At 40.6% G+C, this 21,193-nt stretch overlaps 1 protein-coding gene across 4 annotated transcripts in view; it reads left to right on the top strand.

The window, feature by feature from the left end:
• The window catches only part of ST6GAL1 (ST6 beta-galactoside alpha-2,6-sialyltransferase 1), a 158,947-nt gene that overhangs the window by 89,636 nt on the left and 48,118 nt on the right, over window positions 1-21,193 (top strand). For 3 of the 4 annotated variants that reach the window (XM_027109267.1, XM_027109258.1, XM_027109275.1), the window contains exons 3-4: window positions 5,976-6,111; window positions 16,119-16,740. In XM_027109267.1, coding sequence (XP_026965068.1) covers window positions 16,158-16,740 — 583 coding nt within the window. In that variant the 5' untranslated portion in view covers window positions 5,976-6,111; window positions 16,119-16,157. The remainder of the gene's footprint in view (window positions 1-5,975; window positions 6,112-16,118; window positions 16,741-21,193) is intronic. The other variant, XM_027109284.1, reaches the window with a different exon arrangement.

Raw genomic sequence — 21,193 nt, 5'->3', positions numbered from 1 at the left:
GGTGTGGGTTTTGGAAGCCAGAAGGGGGAAGTGGCCAACTGTGTAAAGTACGGCTGATGGGCTGAGTAAGAAAAAGACTTAGCCCTGACCATTTGATTGGTAGCATGGAGGTCACGGAGGTCTTTGGGGACATGACAAGAGCAGTTTCATCGAGATGAGGGAGGTTTGATGGAGTTGGTTCAAGGGAGAATCGGAAGAGGGAAATTGGAAACAGTGACTACAGATAGTTCTTTCAAGGAGTTTTACTGTAAAGGGAAGAAAAAGGGCAGGGGAAGTGAAATGAGGTCAAGAGGTTTTGTTGGAGGGACAGGGAAATGGAGTCTTTAGACCTCATGTAATGGCTAAATATGTGACTTTTGTAATGTCATGTATCTTTTTCAGTTAATTCCTTCAGTAACACGAAAACATTGTCGACGTAAGTTTTTTCTTCACGCTCTTTCAAACGCTCCCTAATCCCAAATGATATTGTCAAGAAGGGTCTGCAAATCACTCTCGTTCCTTACATAGCTTAATTTGAATCTATTTGAAAAAAATGCTGCTGCTTTTTTTCATATTTGCTTTATTTTTGGCTAAAGTATTTTTAAAGTAAATTTCATCTCTACTTCAAATGCGTAGGACTTTTTTTCTAACATGACCACATATATAATCATAATATAATAATACTATTATTAAACCTAACAAAATTAACAGTGATTTCTTAATATCATATATAATACCCAGTCTATATTCAGATACCCCCATTTCTCCCCAGTGTTGTTCTGTTCAAACCAAAGGTCTGCAGACTGCATGTGATTGTTGTGGGTTTTTTTGTGTTTTTTAAGTCATTTGTTTTCTGTGCTCATTGACTTGTTGATGAAACTAGTTCAATCGTTCTGTAGAATGTCCTGCTTTCTGGATACATCTGGTAAACTAGGGTGTCTTTTAACTTGTTCTTCTTTCTCTTGTATTTCCGAAAAACTGGAATTGCCTATAAAGGCTTGATCACTTACAGATTAAACATTTTGGGCAAGAATTTTTCATTCGTGGTGCTGTGTGCTTCATACTGTCTCACTTCAGAAGGCAGAAGCTGTCTAGGTGTCCCATTGTTAGTGATGCTGAGACTGATTTGGGTCCTGTGGTGTCTGCCTCAATCAGGAGAGAGTTGTTTTTTTTTTTTAAACATAGGAGAAATAATAGCATACCTCTATGCTGATGAGCATGATCTCTGAGAGAAAGATACCTACTGATGCAGAAGAAAAAAGGGGGACTTTTAAGAATGTCCTTAAGTAGACAAGAGTGTGTAGGATTTATGGAAAAATGTTGGATATTGCAAGTGTTGGATGCAGCCAATTAATTGATAGTAATGAGATCATTTGGGCATAAGTGCAGGTAAGGTGAGTAGCAGTGGTACAAAAGCATGCGTGTGGAAGTTCTACTCTGGTAGCTTCCTTTTTTTCTATGAGTAAGTAGCAAGTTCATCAGGCGAGGGTGAGGATAAGAGGAGTTTTTAGTGGGGAGGAAGTCACACAGTCCTCTAGGACAGTGGCAGATGAATTGACTGGAAAAGTAGCATATCGTTGCTGTGGAGCATCAAGGAGCTGTTTGCAGTTAAGTGATCATGAACTTGAAGTGACATCATTAAGCATCGTTGCATGATTTTCTCTAGCCATGTTCAGCTGCCTGCTTGCAGGTGTGGAGTAGGACAGAGAGTTGGATTTAACCAGGATTGGGGTTTATCCAAACATGTGTGATGAGAGAGGTCAACTGAATGACTGACCATGGAATTTAAGCTGGATAGGAAGGGAAAGGATGGCAGGGAGGAAGTGAGAGACAGTGGGAAGGTAGTAGGATCAAACACAGAAGATTGTTAGAGTTGGGTATTGGTTGGACTAAGCTGCAGAGATAGGAGTGGTGATTAGAGAAGGATGCCTGAAATCGAGGCATCCCTTGATGAAGGGGGTATATTTTTTGGAAATGACAAGACCAAAGCTATGACCTTGGGGGTGAGTTGCTGATGTCACAGTCATTGGAGTTGACTAGGATAATTCTATAAGTGATTGTTAATGCCACCAAGAGTTACGACAGAAATAGTGTTGGAGAGAATTCTAGTGAGCCAGGAGCTAACATATTCAAGGAATGAGGAAGATTGTCCTGGGTGGAGGAGAAGATACAGCAGCAAGGTGGTCTGCACAGGGTTGCCACAAGGATGAAATGAGTGGGTGCACGTGGAGTTCCCAGCACTGAGCATGGGCTGAGCACGGGCTCAGCAAGTGTTACTGGTTTTCATTCTGAGTCTATATGGCTCCAGAGAGCTGAGCTTAAACTGCTGGGTTTATTTTTACAGGGAGGTTGATTTCTTTTCATTTTAAGACTTTTCTAAGAGGCAGAGCTGCTCACATAGCCATGTGCAACCTGGGGAGGTGGTGAATTTCCTGTCACTCAGTGTACTCACCAGATGGAATGAATACAGCACGGCAGTGCCGTAAAGGGGACTCCGGCAATTGAAGGTGATGGGTGGGTAGGTGGTGGGGGTGATTCTAACAACTGAAGGACGTGGGGAACGGGAGGAGTGGTGTCCGAGCTATCCTCATTCTTTCGTTCAAACATGACCGAGCACTTCCCAGTTAGGGCGTAGAGCCTGGCTTGATGCAGGGGGCCAGAGATAAATCTTAAAGGTTGGGACAGACCTGCAAACGAGTAAGTGTCATGTGGTCTGATGAGAGCCAGCACAGGCACAGCGGAGCTGTGACCATCTCCGTGGGGGTCAAGAAAGGCTTCAGAGTCCAGGGGCACTTGAGCTGGTATAGGAGGCTGAGTGGCCATGGCCCTGTGTGAACAGGGCAGGAAAGGACATTTCAAGCAGAAGGTATTCTATGTGCAGGGCTACAAAGGCGTGAAAGAGCATGGGACATTTGGAGTGTCACGAGTGAGTTACTCTGGGCAAATTGCTCATCACACCTGTCTCAGTCTCCCATTTGTAAAAATGGGGATAGTAGTGGTATCCACACAGTAGGGGATGGGGAGGGGTAAATGAAGTGACATGGATGATTTTTGTCACAGTTCCTATTGCAATCCCTTTGGGTGTATTATCTAACTTGATTATTTAAATAATCCCATGAGATGGGCTCTGTTATTATTATTCCCATTTTACAGATAAAGAAGCTGAGTCCTAGGGGGTTGAGTAGCTTGTCCAAGGTCATGTAACTGGGGAAAGGCAGAGTTTGGACTCTTGCCCAGCTCAGTCTAATTCCAGAGTTCTTACTCTTAACCCCTAAGCTATAGTCAGTGCTTTGAACATAGCTAGTATTAAATACTTGGTAGCTGTTGTTGTCGTGAGTGCTAAAGTTTCTCCCCCAGAGAGTTGAGGATTCTGTTACCACTTGTGTAGCTGGTTGAAGATCACTACTGCTACTCTCATGAGCAGCGGTGACTATTTTTGGAAGGCCCTCATCAGCTACAACAGATATAGATCAACAGTTATACCACTTGTTTCAATTGGTTGATTTTTGGAAATCAACAGTGGGGAGTGATCTTAAATCTCCTTAGAGGGCAAGTTGTTCCGAGCAGATGCGACGTGTGGGAGGAAGATACGGGTTTGCTGCACTCCTCTGATGTCTGTGCACTGAACCCAAATAAAAGTCTCATGCCCCAGCAGCTCATGCACTGAGGGAATGGCAGTGAAGCAGCATATACAGGCAAGAGGCGGCATCCACAGTGCCGATGACTGCCCAAAGTGTTCTCAGTGAGGCTGCTGAGAAAGAACCCTGTCCATCAATGGTGCCTGAGGTAAGCATAGACCTCTTAAGGGCTGGCAACACTTCCCTCATTCATTCATTCAACCAATAGCTATTGAGTACCTACCATACGCCAGACATGCATCTAGGCACTGAGGGTAGTAGTGAAGAAAGGCCAATACTTACAGAGGTTACACTTTTGGTAGGAGGAGACAAATGGTAATCCTGCTTGCATAATCACAAACCCCCTGCCTCAAAGGAAAGTTACATGACATGAAAAGAGGGATAGCTTTCAGAGACATTTTTTTTTTTTTTGGACTCTACCAGGAGGCTGCTAGGCAGGGAGTAGAAATTAATTTAACTTTTTAAGAAAGTAATCATGCCATAGAATTAAGAGCTCGTGACTATGAACCAAGTTATTGTACTTCCAGGAAATAAAACTGAATAAATAATTCAAACGGATAAAAGGTTAATAATTAAGCTTCCAGCAGTAGGGAAATAATACGCTACATCCACCAGATAGAATATATACACAATGGTGTGTGAATTTAAGTAGCAACATGAAATAAAATGCTTAAAATATTATAACAAGTGAAACACAGAATGTTACCTGTACATATTTAGTCACATTGCGACTAAAAGTTATGCTTGTCCAAATATCTAGAAAAAAATGTACATGGCTGAGACCTGAAAACAGATGATGAGCAAACTGAGAAGAGATAAATTCTCATCTTTCAGTTTGACTTTCTTCATGTTGAGTAATTTAGGCAAAACTGTTGGGGATATTGAATTGGTTATAATATTGCATCTGTTTTATGTTTTAGTTCTTTGGCCGTGAGGCATGCGGGATCTTAGCTCCCTGACCAGGGATTGAACCTGCACCCCCTGCATTGGAGGGCGAAGTTCTGTCTGACCACGGGACTGCCAGGGAAGTCCCTTAACTGTAGATTTTTCACCATTATAAATCATTTTGAAACTGAAAGCTATTTTTCTTTTTGCACATGCATATTGCTTTATAAAATTCATTCTTTACTTCATGAATCTTCTTCCAGTTCTCACTACAGCCATGTAAGGTAGGGAATTATTTTATATATGAGGAAACTGAAATAATATAACCTTTTCTCCCTTTGAATTATTTATTCAGTTTTTTTTTTTCCTGGCAGTACAATAACTTGGTTCATAGTCATGAGCTCTTAATTCTATGGCATGATTACTTTCTAAAAAAGTTAATTTCTACTGCTCTCTTGAAATATACCAACTTCATTACAATCTGCCTGGCAATGAGTATTAATCTTTTTGAAAACTGCTGGTTAATGTTAATTTTACAAACTAGTATCTTAATGTTCAGTTGCCTCTTTTGAGTTTCTCTCAAGAGTAATCATAATTTCATATGCTCATTAATTGTATTTTCTGTTTTGTGATTTGTCTGTTCATGTTGATTGCCCGTTCATTTCTAGAGGCTTTTACTGTTTGAACCCTTTGCACACCTTGAGTTTATCTTCCTTTTTATTACAGTATTTTTTATTGTATACAAGTTGGAATTTTCATGCAACTGACTATTAAACTTTTCCTTTGTTATTTTTCTACATTCCATCAGAAAGAAGAGAGCTAACAAATATAGAGTTCTATTTTTAGCTTTCAAAAATTATATTTTTATAATTTTTTCCAACTCTAAGAGTAACACGTGTACACTTTAGAAATTTTGGAATATACAAAAAAAATTATAAAAAATGAAAACCCTCATTACTCCTTATTCTACCATCCAGGGTGTATTTTTTTTTTTTTTTTTTTTTTGTCCTTTCTCTTTCTCACATGTGAATTCTAAAAAATGTATTTTTTCTGAATTTCAGTTAACATTATACTGATAGAATTTTCACGTATCATTAAATATTCTTTGAAAATAATTTTTAAAAAATTTGTTTAGAGTTCATTTGGGGATGAACTGAACCCTCTCTTCCCCAACTTGCTGTTTATGTTATGCTCAAACCAGTGACTAAACAATCCTTTCTTCCCAGGTTGGTCTGTGGTGGTTGCTCATGTTCTTATGTAGTATCGGCCTATTTCTAGGCTCTCTGTGCTGTTTATGGACCCAGAGCACTGCACCTGTAATTGGCTTTTGTCTCTCTTTTTCTGAGCCCTTGGGGCTTCCAGGGCCCGCACCGGAGTGTAGCAGACGTCCCTGTCTATCTTGTTAATCTTTAACTCTGCCCCTGCTGGAAAACGGCACCTAACTCATCTTTTTTTTTTTTTTCTCCTTTGTAGATGCTTTTTGATCATCCTGAGAAAAATGAGCCTTGGCCTCCAGACCCAATAAAGCAAACATTCCTCCCATGGGGAATAGTGCTGGCTCCTGAGGACCTGGAGGGCCTGCAGCCCCAGGGGGATTAGCCAGAAGCAGGTAAGGAACACCTGGAGGCGTGGGATATAGAGGCAGCACCGGGGTCCATTTTCTATTTGGGATCGGTGCGGCAGAGTGCGCTGGTGAGGAGCCACAGAGGGGCTGCAGGTCTGGCTACAGCTTTGCTGTTTTCTTCTTCTTTTTTTTTTAGTCCTTAGTCAATGAGGGGTGGAGATAAGTGATTTGCCTATTTCTATAAACTATAAATATAAGATTTAAAGTGATTCTGTAATTCAGTCTACCTTTTTAAAGCACCTACCATGGCCAAGCCCTGCATCTGCTACTGGGCATCTAGTGATGAGTTGCCTAGGGTGGGAGCCCTACTTTGGCTGGAATTTTTCTTTCTGTTGGTTCAGTGTTGGCTTGTTCTCTGTATGTGATAATGCGAGTTGTTACTTATTCTTCTGGAAGCCTGGTGGGCTCGTAAGTGTTCGTTGATACAGTCCCATCAATTCAAGAACCCTTTATTGAATACCCACTGTGTTCCAGGCATGGTGCCGGGCACTGGAGTGTCAGAAATGAGCCAGGAGGAGTTTCCCTCTAGCAGGGGGTCAGCATGAAAGCAAGCATTACTAAACACTAGAGGCAAGCAGCAGGGAGCAAGAACAAGAAGGGGAGGTGGGCTCCACAGGAGGCCAGAAGCAGAAAGGTAATGCTGTCTGGTTGCCAGGCAAATGGACAAGGGGAGAGATTACAGCAGTGCAGAGTCCTAGAGGCTTAAGAAGGCAATCTGGGATGTGACTGGGAAATTAAAAACTTGGACTGATTTCCCAAAGAATCTGGGGAGAAATATTTACTACTCCTTTCCTTCAGTTTGGGCTGCTTAGATGAAACTTCTTCAAGTCCTTGCCTCTCTAGAGCAGCTTGAGAGTGAAGCTCTAAGTGCCTATGACCAGAAGCTCCAGCCAGCTGGTAGACTTGGAACCTCAACAGAGGGTGGTGGTCAAGAGAATTGGGAGCCCTGACATGAGGTTTCACGTGAGTGCCCTGAGGCACTCACGACAGAGCACTGGCCTTGAAGGCTGAGGCTTTCTTAAAGTTGTAAGACTGTGTTATGGTGGAAGGTTTGGGGAATTCTTCTTTCCTGGGAAACTCAACCTTGGAGAGTAGGTGCTGGCAGGTAGTCGAACACAGACCCCTCTGAGCCTCAGCCCAGTGAGACAGTGAACCGGGCGCCACCTCCCTAACTCCTGTCTTATTTCACTCATACACGTAAAAGTTAAGTCCCAACTCCATCATTTCCAAATCACTCATGCAGCTTTGAAAATTATCTATATTTACAAAACCGTAGTTTCTTCGGTTGTAAATGGAACTAATAAAATTTTCTCTGCTCATCTCACAGGGTCGTACTGGGTCTCATAAACCTAATTGCTGTGAAAGAGTTGCCTGACTGGTAAAACAGTGCACATTAGTAGTGTCAGTGCTGATAGTGAGGGTGTTTATTCTGTAACTTTCCAGCAGTTGTGTCACTAGAGATCCTGATTTCTGAGTCCTAGTTGCTCAACACTGACTATTCACTGTGCTTTTTCACAATGCCTGTTCTTTGGTCCAAAGACCATGGACTTTTAGTCAGGTAGACCTGGGTTCGAATCCTAGTTCTAGCACTGATTAGCTATTGACTTCAGAGAAGCCCTGTATCCTTGCTAAGCCTGTTTCCTCATTTTCTCAAGAGGGGTTGTTAACACCTATCCCATAGTGGTATAGTAAAAATTAAATGAGATGAAGCAGGTAGAGTGCCTACCATATAGTAGGCGCTTCTCAAATGCTACTTTCCCTTCTTTTCTAGTTTTTCCTCAGCTGTCTTAGTGTCCTATGATTAGCTGTGTTGGGTGTCTGGGGAAATTGAATTGCTTAGTTTTCTGATGATGCAACAAGCGCCTGCCCCATTTCATGATATCATGTTTGAATTCTCCCTCTGTGTACATTTCATCACTTCCAAAACTTTGGTGGCCCAAGGTAAGCACCCATCCTCCCTAGAGTCACTGGTTCCTGAGGTCTGTGGCGGTAGGAAGCACTGTTTGGTGCTTAAATTAGAGTCTCAGTGAGGTGGGATCAAGATGGTGGAGTAGGAGGACCCTGAGCTCACCTCCTCCCACAGACACAGCAAAACTACAACTACATATAGAACAACTTTCTCTGAGAACGACCTGAAGACTAGCAGAATAGCTCTTATACAACTAAGGATATAAAGAAAAAACACATCAAGATGGGTAGGAGGGGGCAGAGACGTGATTCAGTCAGGACCCACACCTCTGGCAAGTGACCCACAGAGGAAGAGGTTATCACAAACTTGGAGGTCCTTCCTAAGAGCAAAGGGTTCAAGCCCCACATTGGGGGCCCCAGCCCTGGGGACCAGCACCAGGAAGAAGTCAAACTTATGGCTGGGCGAGCTGGAGGGCTGTAGGAAACTGAGACTATGCTCTTAAAGAGCTTGTGCACAAACTTACTTGCTCCCAGTCCCAGTGCAGAGGCAGTGGATTGAAAAGCACTTGACATTCTAGCCGGCCAGCCAAGACCACACCAGCACACCCCAGGCTACCCCTCAGCCTGTACGTGGCTCCTCCAACTGTCCCCCATTTGCCGAGATGGCAGCCCCTGGTGCACCCTGGGAGAAGTCCTGGCCCACACCAGGCTGTAACTCTAGCCCCTGCAGTGCCAGCACTTCCCAAGATGGCGGCCGCTGGTGCATCCTGGGGACAGAGTAATATGTTCCAAATGAAAAACAAAATAAAACCCCAGGGAAAAAAAAAAAAAAAACAATGAAACTGACATAAGTAATTGTAATTTACCTCATACACCATACAGAGTTCAAAGCAAGGGTCATAAATATGCTCACCAAACTCAGGAGAAGAGAGGAATATGAGAACTTCAACAAATAATTAGAAAATATAAAAAATAACCAGTCACAGATGAAGAATACAATAACTGAAATGAAAAAAAATACACTAGAGGGAATCAGCAGCAGATTAGGTGATACAGAACATGTAAGTGACCTGGAAGACAGAATAGTGGAAATCACCCAATCAGAGCATCAAAAAGAAAAAAGAATTTAAAAAATTGAGAATTGTTTACTGGAGCTTTGGGACAACATCAAGCATACTAACATTTGCATTATAGGGGTCCCAGAAGGATAAGAGAGGGAAAAAGGGTAGGAAAAAAAAATATTTGATGAAATAATGGCTGAAAACTTTACTAACTTGGGGAAGGAAACATATCCAGGTCCAGGAAGCATAGAGAGTCCCAAACAAAATGAACCCCAAAAGATCCATATCACAACATATATTTTTTTCACACTGCAATAGAGATTTATTACTTTTAAAATTTTTAATTGAAATATAATTGAAACTAATACAATATTGTAAATCAAGTGTATAGCAAAGTGATTTAGTTAATTTTTTTCAGATTTTATTCCATTAGAGGTTACATATCAAGAGGTCATAATTAAAAGGGAAAAATTAAAGACAGAGAGAATTTTGAAGGCAGCAAGAGGAAAACAAAGAGTAACGTACAAGGGAACCCCCTTAATACTATCAACTGATTTTTCAGCAGAAACTTTGCAGGCTAGAAGGGAGTGCCATGATATATGTAAAGTGCTGAAAGAAAAAACCCTACAACCAAAGATACTCTATCCGGCAAGGTTGTCATTCAGAATTGGAGAAGAGATAAAGAGTTTCCCAGACAAACAAAAATCTAAAAGAGGACACCACTAAACTGGCCTTACCAGGTATGTTAAGTGAACACCTTCTTTAAGTGAAAAAGTAAGGTTATAGCAAGAAATAAAAAAATATACAAAGGAAGAAAATCTCACTGGTAAAGGCAATATATAGAAAAGGCAATGGATCAACTACTAGTATAAAGGTTAAAAGACAAAATTTGTAAAATCAACTGTAACTGCAATAATAGTTAAGGGATACACAAAAGATGTAAAATATGACGTCAAAAATATGAAATATTGGACAGTAAAAAGCATAGAGCTTTTAGAATATATTGAAAATTAAACAACTACCAGATTAAAATAAATCTATATCTATGTATCTATCTGTATATAAATATATGTGAACTTCATGGTAACCATAAAACAAAACTTACAATAGATACACACACACACACACACCACACACACATGAAAAAAAAAAAGAGAGGAAAAAAAAGAAACAGCACCAAAGAAAAGCATCAGACCATAAGAGAAGAGACTAAAAGAAGAGAGAAGAACTATAAAAACAACTTGGAACAGTAACACTGGAAATAAGTACACACCTATCAATAATCACTTTAAATGTAAATGGACTAAATACATCAATCAAACGACATAGGGGACTCCCCTGGTGGCGCAGTGGTTGAGAGTCCGCCTGCTGATGCAGGGGACGCGGGTTAGTGCCCCAGTCTGGGAAGATCCCACATGCCGCGGAGCGGCTGGGCCCGTGAGCCATGGCCATTGAGCCTGCGCATCCGGAGCCTGTGCTCCGCAACGGGAGAGGCCACAACTGTGAGAGGCCTGTGTACTGCAAAAAAAAAAAAAAAAAAAAAAAAAAAACACGACATAGGGAAGCCAAATGGATTAAAAAAAAAAGACATATATATGCTGCCTACAAGAGACTCACTTCAGAACTAAAGACACACAGACTGAAAATGAAAGGATGGAAAATAATATTCCATGCAAAAGGAAATGGAAAGAAATCTGGAGTAACAATACTCATATCAGACAAGATAGACTTTAAAACAAAAATTATAACAAAAGACAAAGAAGGGCATTACATAATGATAAAGGGGTCAGTCTAAGAAGAGGACATAACATTTGTAAAGATAGGAACACCTAAATGCTTAAAGCAAATATCAATAAACATAAAGGGAGAAACTGAAAGTAACACAGTAATAGTAGGGGGCTTTAATACCCCACTTACATCAATGGATAGATTATCCAGATAGAGAATCAATAAAGAAACACTGGCCTTAAAACACATTAGCCCAAACGGACTTAATAGATATTAATAGAACATTCCATCCCAAAACAGCAGAATACACATTCTTTTAAAGTGCACATGGGACATTCTCCAGGATAGATTACATGCTAGTCCACAGAACAAATTTCAATGAATTTAAGAAGACTGAAATCATATCAAACATCTTTTCAAACAATGGTATGAAACTGGAAATCAATTGCAGGAAGACTGGAAAAACACAAATATGTAAAGACTGAACAACATGCTACTAAAAACCAATGGGTCAATGAAGAAATCAAAGAAGAAATAAAAAGGTACTTTGAGATGAGTGTCAATAGAAACATAATCCAAAATCTATGGATGTAGCAAAAGGAGTTCTAAGAGGGAAGTTTATAGTGATACAGGCATACCTCAAGAAATAAGAAACATCTCAAGTTAACAACCTAATTTTACACCCAGAGGAATCACAAAAAGAAGAACAAACAAAGCTCAAAGTTAGTAGAAGGAAGGAAATGATAAAGATCAGAGGAAAAATAAATGAAATAGGGACTAAAAAATCATAGAAATGATCAGTGAAACGAAGAGCTGGTCCTTTGCAAAGATAAATATAATTGACAAAACTTGAGCTAGGCTTATTAAGAAAAAAAGAGAGAGGGCCCAATTGAATGAAATCAGAAATGATAGACAAATTACAACCAATATCACAAATACAAACAATCAGAATACTTTGAACAATTATATACCAACAAATTGGACAACCTATGAGAGATGTATAAATTCCTAGAAACATATAGTATTGCAAGACTGAATCAGGAAGAAATAGAAAATCTGAACAGTTCAATTTCTAGCAATGAAATTGAATCAGAAATCAAACAAAAAAACCAAAAAACCCAACAAACAGAAGTTCAGGACCAGACAGCTTCACAGGGGAATTACCAAACATTTAAAGAAGAGTTAATACCTATCCTTCTCAAACTATTCAAAAAAAAAAAAAAAAATAGAAGAGGAGGGAACACTTCCAAACTCCTTCTAAGAGGCCAACTTTACCCTGATACACAAACTAAAAAAGACACTACAAAAAAAGAAAATTACAGGCCAATATCCCTGATGCATAGATGTAAAAGTCTTCTTCAAAATATTAGAAGCCGAATTTAACAATACATTAGAAGAATCATACATCATGATCTAGTGAGATTTATTCCAGGGATTCATGGATGGTTCAGTATCCACAAATCAATCTGATACACCACATGAACAAAATGAAGGCTAAAAATCACATGATCATCTCAATAGATGCAGAAAAAGCATTTGACAAAATTTAACATCCATTCATGATTAAAAAATCTCAACAAAGTGGGTATAGAGGAACATCCCATTTATAATAATAATTATTATTATGATAAAGGCCATTTATGACAAACCCACAGCTAATATCATACTCAACAGTGAAAAGCTGAAAGCATTTCCTCTGGGATCCCCACTCTCATCACTTTTATTTAGCATAGTACTGGAAGTCTTAGCCACTGAAATCAGAAAAGGAAAAGAAATAAAAGGAATCTAAATTGGAGGTGATGAAGTAAAACTATCACTATTGTCAGGTGACATGATTTTATGTATAGGAAACCCTAAAGATGCCACCAAAAACTTAGAACTAATCAATGAGTTCAGTAAAGTTGCAGGCTAAAAAATTAATATACAGAAATTTCTTGCATTTCTATACACTAATAAATTATCAGAAAGAGAAATCAAGAATCCCATTTACAATCATATCACAAGATTAAAATACCTAGGAATAAATTTAACCAAGAGGGTGAAGACCTATACTCTGAAAATTATGACATTGATAAAAGAAATTGAAGACAACACAAACAAATGGAAAGATATACTGTGCTTGCTCATGGATCAGGAGAATTAATATTGTTAAAATGTCCATGCTACCCAAAGCAATCTACAGATTCAATGTAATCCTTATCAGAATACCCATGACATTTTTCACATATCTAGGACAAGTAATCCTAAACTTTGTATTGAACCACAAAAGAACCCAAATAGCCAAAACAATTTTGAGAAAGAACATAGCTGGAGGTGGTAGGCTCCCTGACTTCCAACTATACTACAAAGCTGCAGTAATCAAAACAGTATGGTACTGGCCCCCCCCCCCAAAAAAAAATCAGACACGTAGATCAATGGAACAGAATTGAGAGACTGAAATAAACCTATGCACATACGGTCAGTTAATCTCAGACAAAGAAGACAAGCGCTCACCATCACTAATCATCAGGGAAATGCAAATCAAAACCACAGTGAGATAGCACCTCACACCTGTCAGAATGGCTGTCATCAAAAGGACAAGAAATAAGTGTTGGCAAGGATGTGGAGAAAAGGAAACCCTTGTACACTGTTGGTGGGGATGTAAATTTGTGCATCCACTACAGAAAACAGCATGGAGTTTTCTTAAAAAATTAAAAATAGGGCCACCATACAATCCAGCAATTCCACTCCTGGGTATTTATCCTAGAAAACAAAAACCCTAATTCAAAAGATTTATGCACTCCAACGTTCACTGTAGAATTATTTATAATTTGCAACTGCCAAGATATGGAAGCATCCTGAGTGAATGGATAAAGAATATGTGATATATACATACATATACACACACAATGAATATTAGCCATAAAAAAGAATGAAATCTTGCATTTTGAGATATGGATGGGCCTAAGGGGTATTATGCTAAGTGAAATAAGTCAGACAGAGAAAGACAAATACTGTATGTTTTCACTTACATGTGGAATCTAAAAAACCAACCAAACAAAACAGAAACAGACTCACAGATACAGAGAACAATCTAGTGGTTGCCAGAGGGAAGGGCAATGGCGGGGATGGGAGAAATAGGTAAAGGATATTTGAGGTACAAATTACCAGTTATAAAATAAATAAGTCACAGGGATGTAATGTACTGCACAGAGATTATAGTCAATAATATTGTAATGGTGGGACATAATCTATAAAAACATTGAATCACTAAGTTTCACACCTGTAACTAATATTATAACTGCACTATACTTCAATTATAATTATACTTTAGTTATACTTGATGAAGGACCTGAAGTTCAGGTTGATGAACCATGGCCAGTGCTCCACTCCACCATCGTTTGCTGTCCCACATTGCCTCAACGTGGCCCTCATGCCTAGAGGCTGCTCTAACCTTCTGTGCCTTTACATTTACCTAGTTCAAAGCCCATGAACACCATTCTCATTTGGTCTTCCCAGCACTCAGTGAATGAGACAGGGCAGAGATGGTTACTACACAGAAACTTAGGTGCAGAGAGGTGAAGAGGCTTGCCTAGGGTCACCAAGAATGGGGACGAGAAGCCAGGTTTTGTGATACCCAGTTCAGTACTCCTACCACTTTATCCCTGATATCCTTAGGAGCAGGCTTCATTGATATGGGCTATAGATTTTTATTTTCCTGAATTTTTTTAAATTGAAGTATAGTTGATTTACAGTGTTGTATTAATTACTGTTGTAGAGATTCCTAATCAGTTAGCAAAACCCTGGGGGTGATTGCTTAGACTCATTACGGTAAATAAACCTAGATACTTAGGGAAGAATTTAATGTTTTCCAGAAGATACAGACATTGTTTGAGTTCAAAGTACTTCCATTTTCCGTTCAGTTTCACAATAAATTCTGGGAAAACTAAGTAGGTCTTTACCCAGATATAAAGGGGCCTGTTCAGGCTCTATTTGCTTAGTGAAATCCATTTTCCAGAACTTTCAGCAGTTGTGTACAGGATACAGTGAAAGGGGTCATGGATTAGGGAATCAAGTGCACTTGGATTTGAATCTCAGTGCTACCATTCACTCAGCTCTGTGATCCTAGGCATTTCTCTTAATTTCTCAGAGCCTCAGGTGGCTTAGCTATAAAAATCGAGATTATAGCACCTTCATGGGTGGTAATGGTCAGGGCCTTTCTGCACAGCTCAGGAGATGCCCTTCATATTAGATTATTATAAACACAGTGCTCACTGAAGTTGTACATCACAGTTTATGATGAAATTGAATGAAATAACCTCTTGTGTGCTTAATGCATTTTTATTTTCATTTCCTTAATTGGTCACATATCTGCTATTTTATCAGGAGTTCCCATCTTCCACCGTGAGGTCAGTCAGTTTCCTGCCACTTGCTAGTACTCATGCAGAACTCCATAAACCTGAATGTTATATTGTGAAGCTGACCCTTGGCTTTCTTCTCACGCAGGAGTCTCGCACCAGAGCCCTTAGAGCAGTGGTCCCTGACCTTTCTGGCACCAGGGACCGGTTTCGTGGAAGACAATTTTTCCATGGATGGGGGGGAGGGCGGGGGGTGGGGGGATGGTTGGTTCAGGCGGTAATGCGAGCCACGGGGAGCGATGGGGAGCAGCAGATGAAGTTTCGCTCGCTTGCCCACCACTCACCTCCTGCTGTGTGGCCAGTTCCTAGTAGCGGTCCTCGGCCCGGGGGTTGGGGACCCCTGCCTTAGAGAGATGCATCACAAACCTATGACACTGTCTATGGCAAGAGGTCTCTTTCTGGCAATTTTAAAAGGAGGCTGGGTCTTTTTAGAGAGTTTGGCTTCTTGTGATGTAGACCCCTCAGCCTGCTCTGCCTTTTTCTTTTAGTTTTTCAAGCATTGTATCCCTTCCCTGAACAAATAGTGTAAGGCCCTACAAACCGAATGTGTCAAATGTGATTCCTGACCTCAAGCAGCTCAGAGAGCAGTCAGGGAGCTAGACCAAGACGACAGGAAACTAAGGTTCAGGGAGTACAAAGGAGTGGTGGGCGAGTCCATAAAGTGCTCACAGCTCGGAGAGGAAGACGGGAGTGTCTGAGCGCTACTTTCTACATTACAAGCCCAAACTGAGGGTGATTTTTTTTTTTTTTTTTTAAGACTTGCTGAAGGTTGCAGACCTGGTGGGAGATAGACCTGGACTGGAATTCAATTCTTGTCACTCTAAAGCCATTGCTCAGCCCATCATTACTTTTGGATATACTTTACATCATTTTCTGCCTTGTCTCACTTTTTTTTTAGGCCTGTTTTCCTGCTCAGGACAGCGTGGCTTCTTTGAACATGTCTTTCATTATGATTCACAATAACTTGAAGAAAAAATTCAGCTGCTGTGTGCTGGTCTTTCTCCTGTTTGCAATCATCTGTGTATGGAAGGAAAAGAAGAAAGGGAGTTACTATGAGTCCCTTAAACTGCAAACCAAGGAATTCCAGGTGTTGAGGTCTGGTTCCCAGTCTGTGTCTTCAAGCGGCACCCACAACCCCCAGAGGGGCAGCCAGGCCCTCAGTGGTCCCAAGGCCAAGCCGGAGGCTACCTTCCAGGTGTGGAACAAGGACAGCTCCACCAAAAACCTTATCCCCAGGCTGCAAAAGATCTGGAAGAATTATCTGAGCATGAACAAGTACAAAGTGTCCTACAAGGGGCCAGGGCCTGGTGTTAAGTTCAGTGCAGAGGCCCTGCTTTGCCACCTTCGGGACCACGTGAACGTTTCAATGGTAGAGGCCACAGATTTTCCCTTCAACACCTCTGAATGGGAGGGTTACCTGCCTAAGGAGAACATTAGGACCAAGGCTGGGCCGTGGGGCAGGTGTGCTGTCGTCTCATCAGCGGGATCTCTGAAGTCCTCCCAACTGGGTCAAGAAATAGGTGGGTTCTGGGGTGTTAAGACTGTTATCTGAGCAGCCAGTGCTCACTCACTTGGAGCGTCTGGGCATGTAGACAGTACTGGAGACTAGGAGTCCCAGTGTGGCTCCACCGACTGGTGGAGCGGGCCCAGATCGGTGTTACTCAACTGTCCTTCATGAGTTAGAGGTGGCACGGGGGCAGTGGAGAGGGTGGGGATCCAGTCTTCCAGCACCTTTATCAACTAGAATGGCTTTATTTTGATCTGTCTTAAATATTGGTGTTCCACAGAAGATTTTGTTTGAAAAGAAAGTTCCACTGCTACCAGTAAGCAAAACACTACATTCACATTTTAAAATATTTAAAGCATAGATGTCTACTTTTCCTTCAGGTCCTGAAATTCTGTAATGTACTGATTAATTAACGACTAATTGTCTCTTTTGGCCTCAACTACCTGGGTAATTTTTAGTTTTTCTCTTTGAAAAGAATTAATTGGGGACTCTGGACCAACTTCAGGAAGGTCCATGAATCCCTAAAATCATGTGCAAAAATGTGTGCTGATTAGGAGTGTATAACGTGTGTGTATATGTGTAAATCAGTCTGCATTTTTCCAAAGAGAGTGTCCATAGCTTTCAGTTGTGACCCAAAAAAGGTTAAAAATCACTGGTCAGAATATATCAATTTGCTTTTCTTGAAATTCTTCACAGTTAATAAAGATTTAGGGATAAATTAGGAGCTTGGGATTAACATATACACACTGTTATATATAAAACAGATAACCAACAAGGACCTCCTGTATAGCACAGGGAACTATACTAAATATTTTGTAATAACCTATAAGGGAAAAGAATATGAAAAAGATTCACTGAATCACTGTGCTGTACACCTGAAACGAACACAACATTGTAAATCAACTATACTTCAGTAAAAATAAACAAAAAAAAAGACAGAAAGTTTATCCAGATTTGTAAACATGTGTCCAACACAGAGCTATGGATTTGCCTAAAACTCCTTAGTTCCCTTATTTTGAGAGAATGTGTTTTCCTTGACTGCGAAATGAATCAGGCTAAAGAAAGCAAAGCACAGGAAGCCTAGCTCTTCTGTCAGGCTCTGGAAGGTACTGGAGCAGGTGAGGTCATGTGTCTCCTTTTTTATTTCCTTCGTATGACTGCCAGGAAAAATGGTCTGAAACCAAGCACAGGCTCTCAAAAGAAGAAAAGGAGAAGCAAATTGGATTCTCTAGAGCAGGAAGCAGTGGTGAGATCATATTTCATAACTCTCCAAATAGGCAGCACTTTGGAAGACGAGCTGCCAGGATAACCAGTCCCACCCCAACTTCTGCTTGTGCTTCTGCTTTTCTGGTTTCTTTTGGACTTCGTTTTCTAGAAACTAAATGTAATTGGTTTTTGTTCATCCATAATGGAACTACATTTCTTTCTTTCTTCCCAAGTCATTATAGTCTGCCTGGCCGGAATCATGTTGCAGTTTCAGGCAGAGCTTAATACTCCCATGAATTGGAACTATAATCTTTATTTTTATGCACTCCATAAAACGTTGGAGTTTTATGGATTTAACTAAACATTCATTAAAATAACCTTTCTCTATAGACTGGAGTTATAATTTCAAATATGTATTTCCATGGAAGGATTTTGATCCTGAGATCTAACAAAAATTGCATGCTACACTTCAAATGTTCTGCCTTTTATAGGGTTATTTCCTTTGGGCATTTAGTCTAACAAAAATTTTAAGGAATTCATTCATGTATTCTTTTATTCAGCCATGGACTCATCGACAATACCAAAGAGGAACTTAGAGTACAAAGAGGAGAGGGAGAGGAAAGGCCCTTTGTTAAAGGCCTCTGAGCTCCACAGGCCCCAGCCTTCCCACTACACCTGGAATTTGTCCAGCTTAGTCCCAACTGTTGAACATATCAAATGGTTTCAAACTGTTTGCTCTTATAAATAGTACTGCTAAGGAGGTTGTGGGGAAGACAACTTAAGTGACTACTGCTGCCCTCCAGAGGGGAAATATCCTCAGGAGTGGCGGTAGAAGACCAAAGTAAGATATGTTTTATGGCTCTTTTTTTTTGGTCCATTACACAAGTGTTTACCAGAGGGACTGTAACAATGTGTTGTGTCTCCGGCAGCCCCACAAACCAGCCAATGGTGGGCACAGTCATTTTCAATTGTTTTTGATACGCATACATGTAAGGTATCTTAGGTTTGTTTGACTATTCATTTCAAGCAGTAGCACATTTTTAAAATATTAGAATGAATAGGAGTAACATGTATGGTGTACCTGCTGTGCGTATAACAAGCCTTGCTCTCTTAATCCTCCCAGTAATCCCACGCGGTAGGTACGGTTATTGCTCCCATTTTACTCAGGAGCTAAGTGCGGACACTCAGAGAGGTTACGCAGCTGGTTAACGGTAGACTGGGACTTGAAACTGGGGTGTTTGAGTCCAAGGGGCCCACACTTAGCCTCATCTCTGCTCTTGCGCCTCATGGTGATTGCAGCTTTATAATAATGAATGAATCCCTTTCCAGGTTAAAATAATCCCTTGATACTCTTCCTGACTTGCTCCCCTGGAAGAGAGGAGAAGAGCGTTCTGAACTGAGGCAAAAGCAAGAAGCAAAGGCTGTATGGAAAAACGTGCAGAGTATGTTTAAGCATCACAGATAATCCTGTTTGCCTGGGCCGTAGGGCCCCACAAGGTGAAGAGGGCTGAGCAATGAGGTCAGAAAGGTAGCCGGGGGTACGTTCTTAGAGAACGTTGATGGTCTTAAGGACTTTGGCTTTCATTCTTTAAGCCACAAAGAGCCCTAGAAGGTTTTTGAGCAAGCGAGTGATGGGATCATGTGTGTTTTGGAGAGATTTCTCATTTCTCTGAGTCCCCTTCCCCATGGGGACTGCTGTATAGCCTCTCTGCTGTTAGGGACTATCGTCATATCCAAGTGAGATGCGCCAGGCCTGTTGAACAGTGGTAGTGGAGGTGGGTTGAAATGGTCTGACATGAGAGGCATCATGAGGTAGAAGAGACAGAACTCGGTTCTAACTAGAAATGACCTCGAGTGAGAGGCAGGAGCCAGGGTCTCTGGCTTGGGAGCAGGCTATATTGTATCGCAGGGGAGCATGCTCCTGGAGGAGGACAGGTTCCATCTTGGATGTGCTGAGTCTGAAGTGTTTGTGGATTTCCCTTCATAGATATCTATGCAGTTGGGTATTTTCTTCCAGGAAAAAGTGTCAAGGTGGGAGATCAGATTTAGGAGTCATTTGTATCAAGGTGATAGTTGTAGTCCAGGGAAGAGGACTGATGAGAAAACATAGAAAAAAAGTTTACATTTGAAGGACAAGGAAAGAACAGGGACAAGATAGATAGATAGATAGATAGATAGATAGATAGATAAATACAAATTCTGAAGGGCCAGTGAGAAGGGCTGGAAGAGAAGTAGGCATGTACCATATGATGGAAGGCAAGGGTGGGGGATGGAATTTGGGCATATTTGGGGGCAGATGGAGTTCTTGGGCAGAGTGAAGACTGGGTTGAGCAGCTCAGAGAGCATGATTGTTTGTATCAGGGGTGAGCAAACTTTTCCTATAAAGGGCCAGATAGTAAATATTTTTGCTTTTGAGGACATACAGTGTCTCTTACAATGACTCTGCTATTTTAGTGTAAAATCAACCCTACACAGTAATAAATGAATGTGCCTGGCTAAGTTCCAATAAAACTTTATTTACAAAAACAAGGCAGGTCAGATTTGACCTGTGGGCCATAGTTTGCCAAACCTGATCTGTATCATATCTAGTTTTCCTGACCAGAATCAGAATGTAGTCTTCCATACATGGTTATATGATTCATTAAGCTGACTGGAAAATACAAGAAATGTTTGGTCCAAATAATGATAAAATTTCTTTCACCACAATTTCTAGCTATTTAGAGTTCTTATACCTGGACACAGTAGATTTTGATGTATTTATGAATTTACTAACAAGCTGATTCTATTGAATTTTCTAGGCATGCAGTTATATCATGTGCATGTCGTGGTGCATTTATTTCTTCCTTTTCTAATTTGCATCTTTTTCTGCTAATTCTAAGTTACAGAGAAGTGGAGGCCCCTGTTTTCTACAGCCTTCCCCCTTCAAGGCTTGTTTTCTGGGATCCCAGTAGCTGTGGATTTTTCCGAGGGATTTCCTGGAGACCTATTTGAGGTTGAAAGTCTTAGTTTTCAGTAGCAATAGCAAAGGACAGTTTGGCAAACAAAGATCTGATCCCTTTTTTTATAAGCTCACATTTAGTGGTCTGTTTTAAAGTTCTCTTCTTTGATTTAAAAATCTTAGAATAAAATCCAAACTTCATACCTGGCCTCCACAGCCTGCATGATCTGCTTCCTGCCAACCTCTTTCATTGCACTTTTTATTTTTTCTTTCCTTCACTCACTTGTCCCCAGCCAAGTCCTTACCCTCCTTGGGGTCTTGA

The sequence above is a fragment of the Aethalodelphis obliquidens genome, unplaced genomic scaffold (assembly GCF_003676395.1).
Source record: "Aethalodelphis obliquidens isolate GAN/ISIS:26980383/991018 unplaced genomic scaffold, ASM367639v1 scaffold1, whole genome shotgun sequence".
In the NCBI taxonomy this organism is placed as follows: domain Eukaryota; kingdom Metazoa; phylum Chordata; class Mammalia; order Artiodactyla; family Delphinidae; genus Aethalodelphis; species Aethalodelphis obliquidens.
The sequence above is the reverse complement of the archived record's forward strand: the minus strand, read 5'-3'. Positions and strand labels throughout refer to the sequence as shown.